Source organism: Dermacentor variabilis, chromosome 3 (assembly GCF_050947875.1).
Source record: "Dermacentor variabilis isolate Ectoservices chromosome 3, ASM5094787v1, whole genome shotgun sequence".
Lineage (NCBI taxonomy): Eukaryota > Metazoa > Arthropoda > Arachnida > Ixodida > Ixodidae > Dermacentor > Dermacentor variabilis.
In genome coordinates this window covers 127,761,139-127,782,766 of record NC_134570.1, presented here as the reverse complement: position 1 = coordinate 127,782,766, position 21,628 = coordinate 127,761,139, and the positions used below count along the sequence as shown (strand labels likewise).

The window sequence follows — 21,628 nt, the reverse complement described above, 5'->3', positions numbered from 1 at the left end:
CCAGCCTATAGGGTTGTTTGCAGAACTGGAATTGCAAAGTTTGGAATAGCTTTATGCTATAGGGCGCCCATAGTCGCGCAGTAGTGGAAGGTAGACGAGTTGCTGCCGCCGTATGCCTACAAGTAAAACGGCTACAAGCGCGCTCGCGGCCCGTTGCTCGATTACAAACGTAGCTTTTATACGCTTGGAAAGACACACAGCTGATGAGAAGTTGGCGGCATCGGACCGTTAGGTTCCTTTTGAGATTTGTGCAGTATTCTTTTTGTCAAGGTTCTTGCACAGCAAGCTTAGCAGTCTGTACGAATTTCTCCCAAAATACGTACCTCTGGAAACCGGAGGGCTCGCAGCTTGTAGCCGTCTTATTAACAGGTGGCTGTCCGGAGGTGGGGACCATACCACGCATATAACGCAACCGATCCAAGCGTCCTACGCACTGGGCCAATGTGAAAGGCTTCGAGCACGCCTCTAGCGTGCCTTCCGGCGTCTTCCTAACACACACGTGTCCCCAAACAGTGGTGCACAGCCGCCACAAAGCACAGAGGATAGGCAGGTGTGAACCCCCATCATTCCTAATTTATAACACGTGCTCCCATAAGGGGTCGTGAATATAGTAACTGGCTTGGCCGATGTCGATTTTGCGACAGCTCAATGGAATTTCACAGATAGCGCCCACCGTGAAGAGCAGAAATTGCCTGGCATGCTTCTTTTCACACGAAAGCCTCGAATCCGGTGAAGACATTCGGGCACAAAGCTTCCGACAGCTTATTCGCTGCCTAAAGACTGGCGTTCTTTCAGTCGTGTCATTTTCCTTCCGTGTGTTATTTAATATTTCTCCACTATGTCTTTATCATATATCTATAGCTATGCACCAGCTCACCCAACATAGTACTCTGCTAAAAAGCTGCCATTACTGCAGCTTTTTTCTATCTTCTCCATTGGTGTTTAATTAAATTCTGCTTGAACCGATTTCCGGAAGTCTCTACTAGACATTAAATGGCTTGTGTAAAGACGTCAGTATAATAATTCACTTTATGCGAAAGCTTCCCATCCTGCGACGACAATAAAACACATTTCTATGGGAAATGTCATGCCCAGTGACTCTTGAGTATAGGTCAAGTCCACAGAAAGCAAACAAAATGATCTGTACAGAATTCTGTAGGGGTAAATGAAGCTTGCGCACGTACTCAACAAAATGAGCAAAACAAATTTGATCTTTGAATGTGTCAGAAAATTTGATCATAATTAAGGATTACATGCTCAGAAGTATAAAACACGGCGTGCTTTTGCTGGCATGCACTCTTGTTGTGGGTCTTGTCAGTGTGCCAAAGGATTTCTCAAAATAATATGAAGTCTCCTTACATTATAACCTTCACTTTCTTTCTACATTTTACTACATGCATGAGGTAAGTATAGTGCGGCGCATAATCAATGCAGTTTGCAAGAATGTTCATACTATTGCTTTGCACATGAGCGTTACGCCGATTCAAAGTACGAAACTCCCTACCAAACCTAATTTTATTTAAAGAACACGTGTGTGCGATCATTCCTGCCAACATCTCTGAAGGTGTATCAAGATCAGAAATACTGTCAAGACTAGAGACCTTGAAATCACACGTGAAGTGTTTTTAAGTAGCGCGAGTAACGAACGTGTGATGACGTAGGTACAGAGACCTTCCACGTATTTAATTTCTTCTGGTTTTTTGCTCCAGTTGCAACGCACACCTCGCAAAAGGTTTTTCGCGACGGGGAGATATCGTTTTACTTCGTAGCCGTTGCACGTTAGGACCGTATTTTCATGTTAGTGTCCCTTACTTTGCATCAAAGAGCAAATAAGTCACAGTGACGACAATCCAGGGCGTGAGTGCGTTCTATCTTGATCGCAAAAGTAACATGGCGGTGGTGCATCTCTTCTCAGAATCCTGCCTACACTGTAAAAATGTTTACGCCCTTAAGGGTGTTTTCTTGTCGCATTGGTAACACCCATACCGTAAGGGTCTTACAGAAATTTAAAGAGGCTGACAACGGAGCTCTAAGTAGATGTGCGATGACCACAGACGTAGTTTAAAACCATATAATCATTCTGATAGTCTTGGGCGCACAGAAATATCCGACAAGAGAATTTAACAGGAAGACATATGAAACTCTCCTTACTCGCTTACAACACGGAGCTGCAAGAAACAACGCATGTGACGCCGTTCAAGGTGGTTTATGGAAGGAATCCGGCGACATCGTTCGATGCCCATGCTACAGCATCTCACCGACGAAGAGAACCTCGAAGCTCGACAGGTCGCCCGCTTGCGCATCAAGAACCAGTAGAGGACCGATAGCTCGCACAACAATGTTAGACGATGCTACGTGGAATACCAGCTAGGAGACCGCGTTTCGATTTGCACCCCGACACGCCGATGAGGACTTAGTGAGAAACTTTTGCGACGCTATGTTGGACCCTACAGGATCATCCGACGTAGTGGCGCACTGGACAATGAGGTCTAGCCAGACGGCATTTTGCCATCATAGCAGTGCCGCGCACGGCCTAACGCTGTCCACATGGCACGCCTCAAGCCTTTCTTGTTCCGCTGACCAACTTTTGAACTTTGTTTCTTTTTTGCTTTATTGTTTTACAGCAAGTTGTTAGACTCTAGTTGGTCGGGATTTTTCGGCATGTGCTCACGGAAAACAAACGGCAACTGGCAATGGGTTTCGGCCTTATGTTTCCGCGTAAGAGATGTAAGTTTTCTCGTATACTAAATCACAGTTAGAAGCTATCATGTCTGCAACCTGTGTGTACATCGTAATAAGCGCGCTTTTTGACGCAAACACCATTTAAACTTTCATTTATTTCAATAAGGCCATTGCGCTTGATTGAGAACTTAGAAGAATGAGGATGTGTGGTGGTTGCGCATTTGTAGTGTCATGTAACATCGGCAACAGCTTCGCTGTGCATCTATTTTACAGAGTGGAATGTAGGCGGACTTTTTTTTCTCTTTTTCACGTGTGTTTTCGAAGCCTGAAATACATTTAGCTCCACTTGTCGGAGACCTTGACAAAACGTTGAGCCAACAGCCAGAGCCCTTATCCGGGCACTCAAACCAGAACAGCCGGCCAACCAGTCAAAACTTCAGCAACGTGGTCTTTTGCCTTAAACCTTCTGTACATGACCCCATTATAGCGACAAACATGCTGCACATTTAGGTAGTGCATTAAGTGCTCGAATGGGTCGTTCAGGAGGTCGATCTAAATGGGCCACACGTGTGCTCCACACTGCGGCTTGCTATGTTTTGCAAGAAATCTGGTCCCCGATTGTATAACTTAATGCATTAACAAGTGTGCAGTATTCTTCCGCCTTCAAATGTTACAGAGAACGTAACTTGCTGCCAACTATTTTTCTTTAGCCCTGATTACAATTGGTTTGTTGAAAAGAAAGGTGTCGGTATATATGTTCATTTATTGGCCCTGTGTTAAGGTTTATATGATCGTGAACCTCTAGACAAGCTGCAACGAAGGAGCACAGTGAACTTGATGCGATATATGATATATTCGAACTCTGAGAAGCACTTCATGCGGCAACCGGGCTCCACTCTCGCGATTTCTGTAGAATCTGCGCCATATTGTAGCACTGCTTAGAAGACCGCGCTTGACCCCGGAGATGAGAATCGTGGCGCGTCGGTGCCTGCAAACGCTGGGAATTGCTCCCTTGCTTGCCGCACACTTTGTTGCCCACTCTGTAATCCTAGTAGCCGAGATTTTCGTTCACGAGCAGCACATGCGCGGTCCATGAGTGACGCAGCTTGCTAAAGCGCTGGCGTTCATTGAAAAGCGGCACATACCCAGTGCTTCTGTGGCGCTGCTTGCTAATGCGCCAGGTTGTTCTTCTTGAGGAGCCATTGCGACGTGGGTTCGCTCAGCATCGAAGAAATTTTAGGGGTCTTTTTCGTTATTGTTTCCAGTGGCATTTCCAGTGGCACATAGATATCTTTGCAAGTTGGCGACAAAGACGCGCATAGAAAAGTTGCACACTCCTACTGGCACATATTCAGTGACCCTAGTTGGCGTCAACGAAGTTCATACTAGATCAACAAAGATCGAATGGCGCATGCGATTTTCTCTAAGTCGACGTCAAAAGATTTCTTCGAACAGGGGTACCTACCTACTCTCGCATCTACAGTGACTTATGTCAGTGTGAAAAAGGCTAAATGCAGAGCAGCACGTATGTACCAGTGTTGCCAATTTAGCGGTTTTTTCGATATATTTAGCGTTTTTCTTGCGCTGCCTACCTGAAAAACGTGTTCTCTTGCAGGTGGAGGATTTTTTAGCTGTTTTCATACAATATGCGTTTCTGTTTTCGCGCTACAAAAACTGAAATGTTTTCGACAATAATTCCTGCTTCGTGCGATACAAATGTGCAGCCTATACACGCACCTTTGCACTTTGGAAGGCATAATCATTTCCATTCACAGTGTGTTTCGCATTTCTTTCTCCCTGTCTCCATGCCTCCTCTGAACTATAGTTATAGCAGTTTCGGGAGTTCTTAGGAGTTCCAGTTCTCGCCGCTTTCGCAGACGCTCTTAAGGGGACTCTGCCTCGTGAAATAGCTCCGGTAGAATACATCCATAAATCCAGGAAGGAATTGTTACAGGAACCAGCGTTTCTAGGCTGGTAGATGGGAGTTCGAGGTGATGCCAGACGATCCTAGCGCCGCTTTTGCAAAGCATAACTTTCTGCAAAGAACATAAACTTAGCCACGCCCGCTGCTACGAAGAAACATATTACCGCTCCGGAATCATTTCCCTCTGGTAGGCCAACAACACCGGAAGTACCATAAGAAATATCTCAGATGTCAGGCAAAGCTGAAAGATGCCTCGCCATACCCGTGTGCGTTCACTCTGCAATTGTCATTTCGGATCACCTGAGTGCTGAATGATAAATACTGCTTCAGTTACAGGCTGACCGATCACGCAGTTAACAAGATCTGTACGATTGAGGTCTACGGGGCGAGCGATGGCACGACTCTAGATCCTGCCGCGCCAGGGAACATTTACGCACAGACGACGCGCGACCGTGCTCAGCATGAGGAAACGAGTGACATTTTTCTGTAATTGCTATGGCTGCCCGCAATAAAGTCTTCATTCACTCACTCAATAACTACCCGGTACATCAATTTATTTCCTGGCCAGCGATTGTGAGCGTCTTTTTTTATTGTTTTCAGTTCTCTTTCACAATGCGTTTGCGCACTTCAGCGTGGCGCAAGAAAAACCCCTGTTCACATTAATAATTTATATTTCTTATTCATTATGAAGAAAACATACTTTTCTATCCATTGTGCTTTTTTTTCAGATGTGTTTTACCTAGACGGAATAAAACATTTTGAATGTGATTCTGATTGTTGTCTGAATTTAGCAGGATTTTAGCGCATTTTGGGTGCTCGTATCACGTGTTTTAATGTTTTGAGTGGTCTCGATTTGGCGGGCTTCTTTATCTTTAGCTGGCAACAGTGCTCTGCACGCATGCTCACATGCTAATGCTCACATGCTCACATCCACTTTAATTAATGATAATTAAAGTGGATGAAAAAACACCTTGCCGCAGGTGGGAGCCGAACTCGCTGAACTCGCGAAATGCGAAGGCTGTGGGTTCGGCTTCCACCTTCGGCAAGTTGTTTTTTCATCTACTTTAATTACCATTTATTTATGCTTTCTTTATTTCATTTATTAGGCACAAGTAATTTCCCCTATTTTGTCCTTGGTGTCTGTGTTTGTTGACTTCTTATGATACGACTAACAAAAATCGGGCCCCTCGGTTAACCCCCTTTCTTCTCGCCTCTTATATATAGTAGCTCATTTTAAATAATACGAGCCCCAAGGAGTAGGACTCGGCGTCGCGATGCTTTCAGCGGCATAATCAAGTATGCAGTGTGCCCTCACTTTAAAAAAATTGAGTTACGGTAGAGTAGCAGTGGCACCTACCTCGTAAGAAAAGCATTTACTTTTTATTATAGCAGAGCTCCTAGCTATAGGTATTTTATTGCGCCCGCGAACGCACTCACCATCGAGGCTGTTAACTCCATGACACTCTGTCAGCTTGAATTGTTTTTGTGCAGCAGTGAAAGCGGCAACTGGACGGTGACGACTACAACCGCCACCACCGGCAGCGTCACTGGAAGTACAAACAATGAAACAACGTGAGTCCACTTTTCAGCGCTTAACTGCTGCCGCCTTAAAAGCTGTACAAATGACGTTTGTTAACAAATTGATACATTTCTAGTATACTTTCGTTAACATATGTACACTATCCAGCGCATGGCACTGAGTTTGAGTACCAGATTGGGTATTGCATTTACGCTAATCTAACGTTGCAGAAACACATCGATGTGATCCGTGAAAGAAACACTTACCCATCTTCGCCATACAAAGCGCACTTGAAAAGATGCAACTGAGGAATGGAGTATGGTAATGAAATGGCATACAGTACTGAGATACAGCCAGTACTCGAAAGTGATTGATAGGTGTGGTTACCTCACAGCATGAGCAATGCTCACTGGTTTGCACTAATTTAAACAACAAAGACGAATATGTTAATTTGTCAGCAGTATCAGCGCAACTTCTACAAATCTTCATTTTTTAGTCGAATACTTGGAGGGAAGAACACCATATGAATGCGTTATTACACTGTCCAAAATAATAAACAATCATTGATTCATGCGCATACCATGTCCATCGATGACTCTACTCGGCAAACGCGACGCAGCTTCCTCTCACAAATTGTGCAAATACTGTTGCCGCCTAGATTGTGCCTCTAAACACCACTATACTTTCTCTCTCTTTCACCAAATTGCTTTCAATTCCAGTTTTTATTATTTTTTGCTCACTACAACATTGTGGAACAGCCTTACATCCCTTGAAGTATTCTCCAACGAACCATCGAGCAGCATTTCTGCCGAAGTGTTGCTGTGGTTTGGGTTGCATGCCCGTTTGTTTGTTTGTAATGATGATTGTTAGCGCCGTACCTGCTTCTTCACTGAATACTCGCTCGTTATGTATCTTGCAAAAAACAAGAGCAATTGTAATTGAGTAAATAAAAAATTAGAACGCGTTTCTGTTAAATGAGTCCTGAACCACCCCTCGGGCTCCGCAAGGAGCAGTGAAACGGCTCCCGGAAATACTCTGAATCTGCCAAGGGAAGGCACCATAAAATACTAGCATAAAATAATTACCGAAAGATGGATAAATTCCTCTCTTACTTATTTTGAACTGTTCCTAATTTCCCCGATATTGTTATTTCTTGGTGAGGCCGTGAAGGTCGACGTGGCGTTGATGTTATGCTGACTATCGACCATAGTCTTAACTGCTCATTACTACACATAGCTACGTCAACTGATGTCTTATTTCTTGTTTGTAAGACATCATATCTACCTATTCGGTGCATGCTATCGCCCTCCTTACGCTGAACGTTCCCTCGTTCTTTCGCTTCACGATTAGTTTGGCTCTGCATCCACACACCGTGACACTTCAGTCATTCCATACGGCGATTTTAGCTTTCCCTATATAACTTTGCTTGATCTGCTATTATATATCCCAAGAAATAACGAAGGATGACAATTTTTCAGCAAGTGACACCCATTTAGGCCTACATAACTAACATTGAAACCCGCGAGACTTACTGAGAAAATCGTGCACATACTACATCTTTTTGTTGACGTCACATCATTATGCCTCACCCCTAACGATTTCAATTGGGTTGAGTGATCGCGTAGCAGTTCGCGCTTCCCTTCAATGCGAGCTATCACAACATAAAAAGGGAGATAAATTATTAGCACTGTACAATAAAAGCGATTATGCATGCTGAGTTGATTTTCAAGGTAATCAGTCGAAACAAGCTGGGCATTTTTGAAAAACAAATTGACCACCTAATTAATAAATAAATAGCAAATATTTAAGTTACAGAGTGCCTATCAAGCCATTGGTTCAATAGAAACTTAAAACGTCTAAACAACAAAAAGAAGATATATGATCGAGTTGCCAAAAATTCAAACAACGCATGCGCTTGGGCGAGATACAACGCCACCCGAAAAAAGAATATGTGAGCGTGTTCCAGCGGATCCTATGCAGCGAATACTTTTTCGACATTACCACAATATTACAGTATAATGCAAATCAATTATGGAAAACAAGTGAACCCGGCCACCATAAAACTGCCTCTTTACTCGACCATCGCAATAACCCTGTTCCTGAAGTAGACGCTAATGTTCTAAATGACAGTTTTTCTTCTCTATTCACCCTTGAACCCAAAAATATGAACTGCCCCATTTTCCAGAATTTATTTACCCCTCTATATTGGACGTACTATTCAGAGCTCAATGTTTCAGTAACCTAACTGGCAATCTTAGCGTCTTCGGCGGGCATCGATGGAATTAACTCTAAGCTGCTAAAGAATATCAAACATAGAACAAGCATCATTCTGTCTCATATCAAAGAAATAACTTTAAGAGCCCCATTGCGCAGTGACCATGCCGTCCGTGGCGTTGAGCGTGGGTATACTGGAAACGAAACACGTCACCTATCACAGCAGGACGCGCACCGCGTTTCTACCAATCAAAGAGCGGCGGGTTCCGCGGGCTTTGTACCGATCATAGCGCTGCGCGGCACGTTTCTACCACCCGCGGGACCGGCGTCGCCGAGGCTAAGGGAATAAAAAATAAGTATAGTCAAATACAACTTTAGAAAAAAGAGGCGTTTTCTTCTCCAAGGCGAATGCACATGAGCCTCCACCAATAGGCGCGCACTCTAGACTGACGTCTTGAGCCGGACGGCCAGTGACCCCGCCGAAGCAGAAGATGGCCGCCCGCGCTTCGAACTGGGCCGAGTCACGTCAGTCCTGCGCGTCTGCCGCTCGTCAGAGTGAATCCCCAAAATGTTTGTGGTGGTTTATGACGCCTGAAATATCATTGCGAACATACGATACGCCATTTGTGCCGCGTGCGTTTATTCCGAGCAGTCAAACGGCGACGGAAGATCGCAGCGAGCATCACTGACGCTGCGCTTCGCCTGAAAACAGGATCCCGCGGCGACACAGCGCTACAAACCCCCGAGGCGTCTGCGTCAGCAGGCGTTTGGTGCGTTGCGACGCCACGTACCCGAGCACATCATGATTGGGCCCTCCCGCGTGTAGTCGTGCGCAGCTTAGCCGTGTCTGGGGAAAGAGGATCCTGGGGGTTGAGCCGATGCCGGGTGTTCGGGCCTTTATGGCCCCCCGGCGGAGGCAACACACCTCTTCGGCCTCTGCTTCACACAGACGGCACCTCCAGAAGGACCCACCTGGAGGAAATTTTCTGTCGGCAAGTGTTCAAATGTCTAATATATCCAGTCTCGGGTATATAAATTAGGTTATAGTTGGTGGTGCATAGCTGGCGTCTGCAGGTTTCTGAAAACCTGTAGCGTCCCCTTGCTGGGCTCGGTGGTGGTTGGCTACCACCGCCGGGAAATCTTGAAACCATGTTATGGCAGAAGCTTTCCCGCGACTTCTAGTTCGGCCTTTGAAAAGAGCACCTTTTCTATCTACCCTCCGAACCGACCTAGACAACTTCCCACGTTACCACGTCTGGCATAGTGAAGGAACACTAAGTATGCGTATGCTATCCCCTTTCTTGGTGGCGAAATACCTCGCAGAAAAATTGACAAAGACTACAAAGCTTCCAAATCGACCAACGGAGACCTGTTAATAGAATTGAATGGAATGAATAGAATAGAATAGACTAAGGGGACCTCGGACCCGTCACACTCGAGAACGGAACTGCCGACGGAAGTGGAGCAAGTCCCGGATAGGTACCCGCCTCGAAAAAGAGAGCACAGCGAGCTTTCTCGCAAAGCCGTATTTGGCACACAGCCTATAGTGCTGTTTCCACGCAGAGATTTCTCTCCGCATTTGAAAGGCTCAATGATAGAGCCATTCACGCCACGGAGGTACGCGGGAAATCCACAGGCTATAGTGCACTAGTGGAAAAGTGTAGTCGGAAACAGAGCGCACTTTTCATTTGAAAAAAGAGGAGGAACGCGAGCACACACAGTGCTCTTGGGAAACAAGTTCCCCTCTCAGGTTTGCTCTCGCCTAAGCATAGAGCAGCTTCGCTCCCCCTACGTGGGTCGGAGCTTTTCCTCCTCTCAACTTGCCTCATTTGGACAAAGAACAAGTTCAAGATATGTCCGAACTCGCCAGTATTGGTGAAATTAAAGTCACGATTTCTCCCTAGAACTCCTTAAACACTTGCAGGGGTGTTATCTAAGAGGAACATTTTCTCAGCTTGAGTGACGAGGAACTTCTCGAGGGGTTCCAAGAACAGAATGTGATCAAAGTTAAAGGAATTACAATCCGGAGAAACAATGAACAACTCATCACCAAACACGTGATACTTACATTTGGTACCAGCATTCTCCCGACCTCTCTCGACGCAGGATATCTAAATATCAATGTCAGAACATACATACCGAGCCCAAGGTGGTGTTTCAAAAGCCAGAGGTTCGGCCATGCATCACAATCATGTAGAGGCAAAGAAACATGCGCGAAATGTAGTGCCAACGATCACCCATCTGAAAACTGTAACGCTCCCCCACACTGTGTAAACTGCAAAGGGGATCACCCAGCGTATTCACGATTATGCTCCTGTTGGAAGAAGGAGAAGGAGGTGATTGTTCTTACAGTAAAAGAGAAGATTTCGTTTTTCGAAGCCAGGAAAAGGCTTTAACTCTTACCTGAAATAAGCTATGTCAATGTGGTGTGGCAGGGAGCAGCACCCACATCGGTCTCAGGAGTCTAGAGGGGTCACAGTTAGTGGTTCTGCAGCAACTCCATCCGCCCCCTTGGTGGAAGCAGCTTGTGCTGGTCCACCATTATCCAAGACGGCCCTGCAGACCGCTGTTCCGCAGGTCCCAAGACCAAACAGAACGCCAAGGCCCGAGATCCGTGTCTCGGCGCCTGGCACTCGATCATACAAGCCTCAGAGAAGGCGATGGAGGTAGATACCAAAACACCGGCGTCATTGACGCCAAAGGAACAGCGTTCTTCTGAGTGGTCTAAGAAGGACATGCTCGTTATACCTGCGCTTAAAAACGGGCAGGTATAACGTCCATCAAGCGCGTGATGTTCCATATCGCATGTCACCTTTAATTTTTAAGTTCACAATCATCAGTACATTTTTCACTTTACAACCATGGCTTTCATTCTACACTGGAATTGCAGAGGTCTGATACACAATATAAGTGACATCAAAGACCTTATCAACACTTTTTCGTCAGTTGCAATGTGTCTTCGAGAAACAAATCGTAGTCCAAAAAATAGTAAAACTCTCAAAGGTTTCATAGTTGTCCGAAGGGACCGCGAATGCTCCAGCCGCTTGTCAGGAGGAGTCGCTATAGTCGTGCAGGACGGCACTTCTACTCGAAATGTTCAACTGAATACATATTTTGAAGCCGTGGCCACCACCATTCCGTCTCACAAAACCATCAAGAATTGTTCACTGTATATTCCACACCACACCCACTTTACTACTAAACACCTAGAAAATTTAACAGATCTGTTACCGCAGCCATTTATTTTAGTAAGAGATCTTAATGTTTATTGTACTTTTTGAGGCAGTGTCAAAACTGACCAAATAGGGCAACTCGTTGAAGACTTTATACTGTTCAATGACATTTGCCTTTTAAACTTAAGTTCACCGACCTACTTTTCACCGACTTCCCGCACATTTAGTTGTTTAGATTAAGCGTTTTGCTCATCATCTCTTTTTAGTGATCTTAAATTGGAAGATCTCGACACGTGATATGGTAGCGATCACTTGCCCACAATCATCAAACTTTTATCATCACCACCCACCTTATCCACTAGGCAACGCCGGTAGAAATTACAGCTCGCTGATTGGCCAGTTTTTAGGGAGGACGCGAAAATGGAAGTTGTCTTTTCGCCAGAACTAAGCATAGATGAACTTAACAAAATATCACTGAGGTCATAATCTCAGCGGAAGAAAAGGCAATACCCTAGTCATCTGGTATTGTGCACAATAAGCTAAATTTCTGGTAGACAAACGAGTGTACTGAAGCGAAAAAAGAACAAAATAAGGCGTGAGGAATTCTACGGATGTATCCCACCTATAGCAACCTTTTAAATTGCAAACAGGCCAAAGCCTGTTTTATTCCAAGGCCAAAGCGATTTATTCGAAGAAAAGCAGAGAAATCGTCATGGCAAAAATACATATCTTCAATCAATAGTACAGTTACATCAAAACGAATGTGGGACCAGGTGAGGAAATTTAAAGGATAGTACTTATCATACACAATACCCCTACTTACATGTCCAGGTGCACAAAGAACACTACAAGACCAGACCAACTTATTAGGCGAGCACTTTTACAGCGTCTCCGCCCCAGCGAACTACTCACATACATTCTCAAAATATAAACAGTCGGCGGAGAAACAGAGACTGCCCACCACTGGGGCTTTAAATCAATTTTGTAATAACCACCTCACAATTCAGGAATTGAACAGGGTTCTTTACGCCGGCAAAAATACGGCAACAGGTCCTGACCGTCTACACTGCACAATGCTGGCTCACCTATCTCAAACATCGATAGAGACACTTCTCAAATTTTCTACAAGATATGGGAGTCTGGGGCAAGGCCTACAGATTGTAGTAACGCGGTAGTAGTGCCTTTACTAAAACCTGGTAAACCCGCAACATCCCCTAGCAGCTATAGACCCATTGCACTAATAAGTTGTCTAGCCAAATCCTATGAGAGCATTATAAACATAAGACTCACATTCATCCTTTAAGCAAGATGCCTAATAGACAAGCACCAGTGCGGATACAGAAAGGGATGCTCTACCACTGACCATCTCCGTGCGACTAGAACATGAAATACGTGACGTGTTTCTACACAAACGACACTGTGTCGCTGTTTTCTTTCATTAAGAAAAGGCGAAAGATACCACGTGGGGATATGGAATTTTGAGAGACCTGGATGACATGGGTATTTGTGAAAGAATGCTAAATTTTCTATGCGATTTCATGTCAAATAGAATATTTCAAGTACGTCTCGGTACAATAATTTCACGCACATTTACACAAGAAAATGGCGTCCCACAAGGTTGCATTCTAAACACGACGCTCTTCATTGTCGAAATGAACTCTGTTAATAAGATCAACCGACCATCTGTTAAGCACTCAAAATATTTCGACGATTTGCAAGTGTCTTGCTGCGCTTCATATCTGCCCACCTGCGAAAGACAACTGCAAATAACAATAAATAATCTTACACAACGGGCTGACAAAAATGGTTTCCGGTTTTCAACACACAAAACTGTTACAGTTCTCTTTTCCTAGAAGCGAGTTACACTGCAGTCCAGTTCTCACATTGGATGCTCCAATGCTGCCGCTCAAAGACGACCACAATTTTTTAGGCGTAACATTTGACACAAAGCTGAACTTCCTGACCCACATTAATACAACTAAAATTAAAGCACTAAACATCCCCAAGGTTTTATCACAAAAGCACTGGGGATCTGACCGAACATGTCTACTACGTATATACCGGTCCCTTGTACGTAGCATCCTCGACTACTGCAGTATAGTTCATGGTGCAGCTAGGCAGTGCTACACTAAGCGACTTGACTCAGTTCATAATCTCGGCCTACGGCTGGCGAGTGGTACCTACAGAACATCGCCTGTCCAAAGTTTATACGTTGACTGCAATGAGCCTTCCTTACAGCACCGCAGAGCACTACTTACACCTTGCTATGTACTGTAAATTCGGTCATCACCACAACATATATGCTACAACATTGTAACACACTGCAAATCACGGGTACACTACACAAATAAACCGAACATCATTCGGCCACCAATCTTACGACACGAAGAATAGCGTCAGACGTATGATGTTCCTCATGGAGTCCTGCAGGTTGCTGAAAAGCCACCAAGATTGCCCCATGGCGCAATTTTACGCAGGTATGTGACTCAACATTAACACATTTAAAGAAGAAAGACATTCCACAAGAACACATAATACAAGAGCTCCAAGGTATTCAAGAATAATACAAAAACTACACGAATTTTACACTGATGGCTCTAAAACACAAGAATACGTAGGTGGCGGAATAATAATGAAAAATTGGAAAAATAGCATCTGGATAAATAATCGTTTTTCAGTCTTTACCGCCGAAGTTTATGCAATATGAATGGCAGTTATGAAAATTACTGCCGACATGCAGAAGAATGCTATTATTTATACCGATTCATTAGGTTCCCTAACAGCTGTAAACTCCTGCTTGGCCATATCTTAAACACGGTCTTTAATAAGAAATACGGAGGAACCACACGATTCTGGTGAATCCCAAGGCATGTTGGGATACCAGGAAATGAAGCAGCAGATTGGCAGCGCACAAACGTATAACTCGCATAACACTTCCGTAGAGAGACAGTATCCGGGTGATTCGTAAGGCCCTAGCAGCAAAATGGCAACACAAATATAACTGGCGCGTAAATAACAAGTTATATATGACTAAACCCCTGCTTGGCGAGTGGAAATCATGCAGACACCAAGAACGGTTCTATGAGGTGATGTTTGCAGACTTCGAAATGGACACCCACATCTAACACACAATTTTCTATTTCGAAAGAAAACCCACCAACTTGCGAGAAATATCATGAATCGCTTACAGTAAACCACATTATTATATCATGTCCACATACTGAAACACAGAGGCAGAAACATTTTAACGATTTGTAACCTTCACACCCTGCGTTAATATTGGGTGGTGATACGCCAGTGTCATTCACTAACTTCTTTGAGGTTTTAGATTAAACTGAGTATTTACATCGACTTTAGGGTAACACAGCTATTGCTGCCTTAACATTGGATCTTGTACTGTCCTATTTCTGGTGCAGCATGGCCTTAGTAGCTTTGGGATATTAAACTCGAATTAACTAACAGAGCTACAAACAAACATCCTGCGTGCTTGTTCTGTGGTGTTTTGTTTTGCTCTAAAGTGAACTTACGACAAGGAAAGTTTGCCAAAGTCTGGTGCCTACTGCTAGCGGCGCCTCTGTTCGTGTACTGTGTTTTTCGTCGGACGAGGTTAGGTGATGGAGCAAGACCATTATCAGGAGAAATGAAAAAAGCGTACGCGGATGAGACAATCCTACGACTGTCTCAACAGAGCACATTTGCGAGAGCACCTCCAGCGCAAAAGTTCCTTGCTGCCAGCTCAGCGCGAAAGATTGTTGTCAGCGGTGTGATAAGATAGCCAAACCATTAGTGGATTCGTTAGAGCGTTGCGTAGCAGCGTCAATTGATCGCGGTCCACCATGCTAACAATCAGTGACACGCGTTGCTTGAGTGAATGTCATAGAATTAATAACGGTCAGATGTTTGGTGGCAGTGTCAGTTTCTTTAATTTCATCCCCCGTACAAAGTCATATAAAATTGTGGCTGTTAAACAGGTGGTGACTTTACAAGAGTACTTGGCATAAATTCGAGTCGCTGTGTGGCTTAGTACTATTTTCTTACTGCACGCGCCCGCTGTAGTATGCCTGCTCTGACACAATCACGTATCAGGTGTGCTTCCAGCGCTCGATACGCTTTCCCACAACACAGCTCTGTGCTGCTTTTCAAATTTTCTGGTATGTTGCTACTAATAATTCTCTTGACAGTGTTAAGGCTACGGTGCAAAATATAACATAAAAATACGACAACATAGGCACAAAAGCTTTTGAACCTACTCCTGATACCTCTATCCGTGTATGTTAGTAAATGTGTGTGCGTTTTCTTGCATTTTCGCGTATGTTTTCTCTATTGCCCTCATTTATTTATATTTGAGATAATAGTTTTCGCGCTCGTGTTTGTGTGTGAATATGCGCCTGTTTCTGTGCGTGTTTGTGTTTATTCTTATTTCTGTCCTTTTATTTTATATTACCATTTGTTATTGTATGTTTTCTTTCAGCTACGTCTTTTTTCACAGTTTCATTAACTCGCCTCATTCAAAGCCCCAAGTCCTGTGAACAGCAAGGCCGGCCCCTTCTCTCTCGTGTGCCTTGTCTTCTCAGTCATCTTGCTGTGTTTTCTGTTCTTGCTTCTTGTGTTGTTTCCACAATAATTAACCGACTTGCACAAAAAAAATGTTCTATCAGCCATGACAACAGAAACGTTTACTGAGACATTTTGTTAAGAGCTTCACGTTGGTTGTACCGTAACTTCGCTTCTTCCCCTCTTCATAAGCTCATGCGTCAGTGCATGCGGCAGCTCGCCAGAAGTGCCCATGAAAGGGTGCCGTAATCTGAAACAGCACCCTGCTAAGTGTTTGCATTTTCAGGCTTCCACTCTTAGTAAACGGACTACCTCGCTGCCCATCACATATGTGGCTAGAAATTTTCAACACGAATAATATTGCGCAGTGGGGGGCCATTTCCTGTCTGGCGCTTTCATCTTTACTAAAGCACCTTTCAGTGAAGAGCTGAGCAAAGCAGTGCACAGAGACCTTTTGCAACTTTTACCATTTATCGCCGCACCAATTTCGTGTTCTGAATCTGGCTGTCGCTTTGCCTACGGCTTGTGCAATGAACAAAATGCCTCAGTAAAACACATTGAACTTTACTCAGCATTTCTCAGTAGAAAAGATGCTAGCAGAGTTACTCAGGGTTAATAATTGTGCTTTCATTCGCGTTTCTTGCCCAGTCAGGTAAACAAAATAAGCAATTTGCTACGACATGACTGCAATTGGAAGTGCAGAATGCTAACGATGCCTTTCAAGCCTGGCCCCGACTACTGCTGTTTCGCCAAGGGGCCCGTCGCCCGAGTGCGTCCTCAAAATTAAAGAAACACGTCATTTATTCGCATAGAACCAAATTTCTAATCCCATTTGGCTTCTTTCAAACACAGCAACATGGCTTTCAATAGGGTTTATCGCGTGAGACTCAGCTTCCATCATTTATTCTTGACATCAGCTAAAGCATTGATAACAATCTTGCCATAGACGCTCTGTTCCTGGACTTCGAGAAAGCCTTAGACAAGGTGACAAACAAACGTCTATTCCTTAAGCCATCAGACCTAAATCTTAACCCATTGGCCCTTGACTGGCTGTGTGAATTCTTCACAAACAAGAAACAATGTGACTGTGCTAATGGGCACACTTCCTCATTAGCACCTGTTATATCCGGAGTTCCCCTAGGCACCATTCATGGACCATTGCTTTTTCTAATCTTCATCAATAACCTTCCGACTAACATCTCCTCCTGTATTCGCCTTTGCGCAGATGATTCTGACCTTTCCCGTCCTATCGATAGCTTCCATGATAACATTATACTGCAAAGGATTTACTAACTGTTGAAAGCTGATGTAGAACTTTGTTAATGCCTTTAAATGCCAGAAATATTCTTAGCTCTCCTTCCACCACGGAGATTCTTACCAAACACATAGGTACTTTGTTTCTGGTTCCGAGTTGCCTTTAGTGTCATCATATAAGTGTACGTTGGTATCACAGTGACCCATGATTTCAGCTGGTCTCATCATATGGCAGGTTTAACAAACCGAGCTTACAATGTTCTTGGCTATGCCCAGCGTAACCTAAAGTTTATCTCTTCTGACACAAACTTGCTAACATGCGAAGCTTTTGTTCATTCCAATTTGGAATAGGCATGCGTAGTTTGGGGGACCCGATAATATTAACCTGCAACAAACTTTTGCGTCCATCCAAAATCACGCTATTAGATTAGTTTTATTCGATTATTCTCACTACTCTAGCGCCTCTGAACTAAATCATAGAGCTAATCTTCTCAGTCTTGAGTCACGCAGAAAACTAGTGGGCCTGTCCATCTATCACAAATGTTATCACTCGTCTATTGCTCGCTCGATTATCGCACCTGTGTACCGCCTTTCGCTCCGCAACAGTCATTCTAAAGCTGTATATCTACCGCCTGCGCGCACTACTGCGCATCTCAACTCATTTTCCATTCAAATAAGCGAACGACTGGACTCATCTGTCCACCGACGCTACACATCATTCCAATCTTAGCCACTTCAAGTCATTCTTCGACGGCCTTGTAGAAATCTAAGAACCCACCCCTCATGTAGGTAACACCCCGCACTAGGGGCATTTGTAGCATAAATATATTAATGAATAAATAAATACATAAATAAATAAATAAATCTGTCAAGAAACACTAAGCCACCTATGCTTCGTCAAACTGTCCAGTGTCATCCGCATCTGTTGTGTCACCCGCCTCTACGCGTAACTGCAGCCATGTGGTGGCAGGTTGCGATATTCTACCTTTGGCGTCAACAGACAGTTCAGCTAACGTATCGCTAGATCTTTCCTTGCACCGTCCAGCCGATGCCTGCTGCCACATGCACATTTACCATCTTAGCTATTTTACGCAGACACACAAGAAACGCTTGCGACGTCAGTTAGACCGCTTCAAACTTCACGAAGGTACACTCTAACGTTCCATCTATTGCCACCGTAGCCGCCATTGGCTTTCTGTGGAGCTCTCTTCCCTTTCATGATGGCGCAACTTATGGTCTCCTCTGGTTGCACAACACGCACGACCACATCAATACCCTTTTCTTCTGACCTGTCGCCAAATACATGCAAGAACCACAAATGATCAACATCCGCTCCCGCTCCAGCCGGTAGCGTAGGAATCTCTTGACATTAATCTATATATACCCCTTCCACAGACTCTGATGGACAACCATTAGCTTGTAATAGCTGCCGCCCATTTGCTATGGTAAGCCGACACAACACCCCTTGATTCCACTGCCACCTCTCTCTAAGATGCCGATCTCTTCTTCCACTTAATTGCTTTGCGCCGTGGAGCGCTTCGCGTCTTACTCGGTGACCGTGGAAATACCATATTTTTCATTCTTCTCGATAATGTTTTTCACGCCCCTAACACTTTTCACAACATGATCACGACTTACCAACCACAGACAAATTGTCTATGGGCGCGCTTTCGCCACCCATTATCGGGCATGATATTTAAGTGCATCAGCCGGACCATACCAATTAGGATTCTATTCTTCGTATGAAATCAAATGAAATCAAATTTGTTTTCATTAATTACGAAGGGATGAGTAGCCGCATAAAAGTTCCTAAACAAAGCTTGACGAGTCGGCCTCCTCCAAATTACGTATACAAAGCAGAATTATTACATAATGAAGACCGTTGCCTACAACAGCGCCGTTGAGTGCACTACTGGCTACAGTGCCTTCTTTGATATTAGTGAGCTACAACGATCGCAGTTCACACCACCTTCTTCAATGTTATCGCATCACCAAGTACGTGTTTTATAGAAGTTTTTGTTTCTCGTGCAACCAGCCATCGTGAGCTAGCATTGGTGAATACGGTTGCACCTCCAGAGAAGTAATAGCTTCTTCACAGTGAACATCGTGACATTCGAGCCTTCATCTGCGGCAACGAAGTCTTTCTGTGGGCTCCTGTCCGCAAGCAAGCCTTATGTGAGAATTTCATTCATTGATACCTCAGTTCCTAGACCATGGTCGAAAATACATCTGGGGTGAACTGTTGCATCCCACTAGTTAATGGTCCGATCATCGTCGCCGCTGTACGAAAAATTGTCTAGCGTCCGAAGCACTTCACGCCTCGTTGAACATTTGTTTGCGGCCCGGCTGTCTGCTTCCGTTAGGCAGAGAAATAATATCAGTACTCGGCATGTTCCTCATCATTTTCATTGTATATAGTCATAGTGATCGTAGACCTCATCTCGTTCCGCAAGCTGTGTCTGGACGCTGTATTGCTTGATTTGCTCTGGAGAGGCATGTGCACAACGGCACTTTGCTTAAAATTATCGTACTTTCTAACTGGTTTGTTATACCTGGCGCCAACTTCCTGTGGCTGCACGACCAAAGCTACAGAGCAGAAGCCCATTTGTTTTACTCCGCTCCACCATGTAGCCCCTGATGAAAACACCTGTAGTCTAATCAGGGTAAATAAAAATTTAGCAGTGACGCTTTGTTTTTTTATGCAATTTATTTAATAATTAATGAATAATATGTTGCGGAGTAGAAGGAATTCTGTTTCATGCTCTTTCAGGTTTTGTGGTTTTCTGGTATCCGTAGCTCTTTTTCATAACCTTCAAACAAAGATGGCCTCCCCCTGTTGCAGCTCGTCGACGTCGCCTACGGAAGAAAGTGCGCTGCGTCTCGTGAGTCCACCAGCTTTGCAGCCGTATCAAGAGTTCTCACATCGAAAGCTATCTGTAGAGGCCAACAAACTTGTGCAGAACGTTTACGCGCAAATAAGGAAAAGCGAGTCGCAGCGGTCTGTTACCCGCATGTCGGAAGGTCAGTGAGCTCACTGGTCTTTGGGAACGCCGCAGTGCTTTGTGGAATAAACTCGACGCAAATAATGGCGCCCTGAAGTTACCGAAGCGCAAGCGGCTGTGTCTCCCAGCCATAAATGCCCTTGCAAAAACCGTGAGGACAAGAATGCAATTTCGTGACAGCTCCTCCCTCGCAGGTCTGCAAAGAAAACTGCATCAGTACTTCCTGCAAAACGAAATTCCGACAGCTGCAAAACTCGCTCTGGTGCGTAAAATGCCAAAATTCAACTATCTTTATTGTGAAAAAAAAATACACTATATGAAGTCGTGCCGAGCAAGCGCAAGAAACGTCTCCGCCTTGCGCCAAGCCAGATTGTGAGATATTGAGACACATGCTAATTTAGAAAACTACGAAAATATTTTATATTCAGCCAGGCGCAAAAGTACAGACGTATCACTGACACGGATCTCGCTTTTATTGCTTATGTGAAAAGCCTCCGTTGTTTCACTTGCTGAAATATCGTTGCTTTCACTAAGAATGCTGATACTGGTAAATCTTGCCTCGCATCTGCAGAAATTACAACACATAAGTACATGTGAATAAAACTTGATTTCTGATAGAAAGCTCGTGTTCCCTACCTCTGCTTCCGCATCAGCCTGTTTGATCGATGAAAACCCTGCCGCAATTGAGCGGGATTCCTTAAGCCACACCTACCGCATAGAGCAAAACGAGAACAAGTAGAAGGCAGGAGCCAATGTTTCGACAAGTGCACTTATCTTTTTCAAGGCGACGTATGCTTTCCTCGGCACAGTATATATAGGTACGGCTCTTCTAAACGGGAGACAGAATAAGGCGGGTGAGCGAGCCAACGAACGAGGATGTGTTTTCCCCGTGTTTTTACTGGATACCTACTGCCCAGGTTATGTATTGGCTTGCATGCCTCTTCCCGCACGACGAGAACTTCGGCGGTTTTTGTCTACGCGGGAGCAAGCCAATGAACTACTTTGATGCCGAGAAAAAGCAAGGTTAAATGTGGCTCGTACCTATTACCCTCGTTTTACAGCGAAGCTGCATACCTCTACACCCAGGGCTGGGCAAAGATACTTCGCAATCCTATCACGATACGATACAAGATACTACCGCAATTATTGTCTCGAATAGCATACTCTCCATTTGTATCTTAAAATACTTCGATATGTTCGCAAATTTCTTATTGCACATATATAGAAATAGCAGCTAACTCATATGCACAAAAAAATGTTTGCTTCAAGATTGCTTACCTCCGATCAAACTTGTTTCATTTTAATG

General features: G+C 44.4%; 1 protein-coding gene across 1 annotated transcript in view; it reads left to right on the top strand.

Annotated features, from left to right (window-relative positions):
* Positions 1-1,286: 1,286 nt before the first annotated feature.
* LOC142574168 (uncharacterized) overlaps positions 1,287-21,628 on the top strand; it is a 62,341-nt gene continuing 41,999 nt past the window's right edge. The window contains exons 1-2 of the mRNA XM_075683320.1: positions 1,287-1,403; positions 6,098-6,178. Coding sequence (XP_075539435.1) covers positions 1,345-1,403; positions 6,098-6,178 — 140 coding nt within the window. The 5' untranslated portion in view covers positions 1,287-1,344. The remainder of the gene's footprint in view (positions 1,404-6,097; positions 6,179-21,628) is intronic.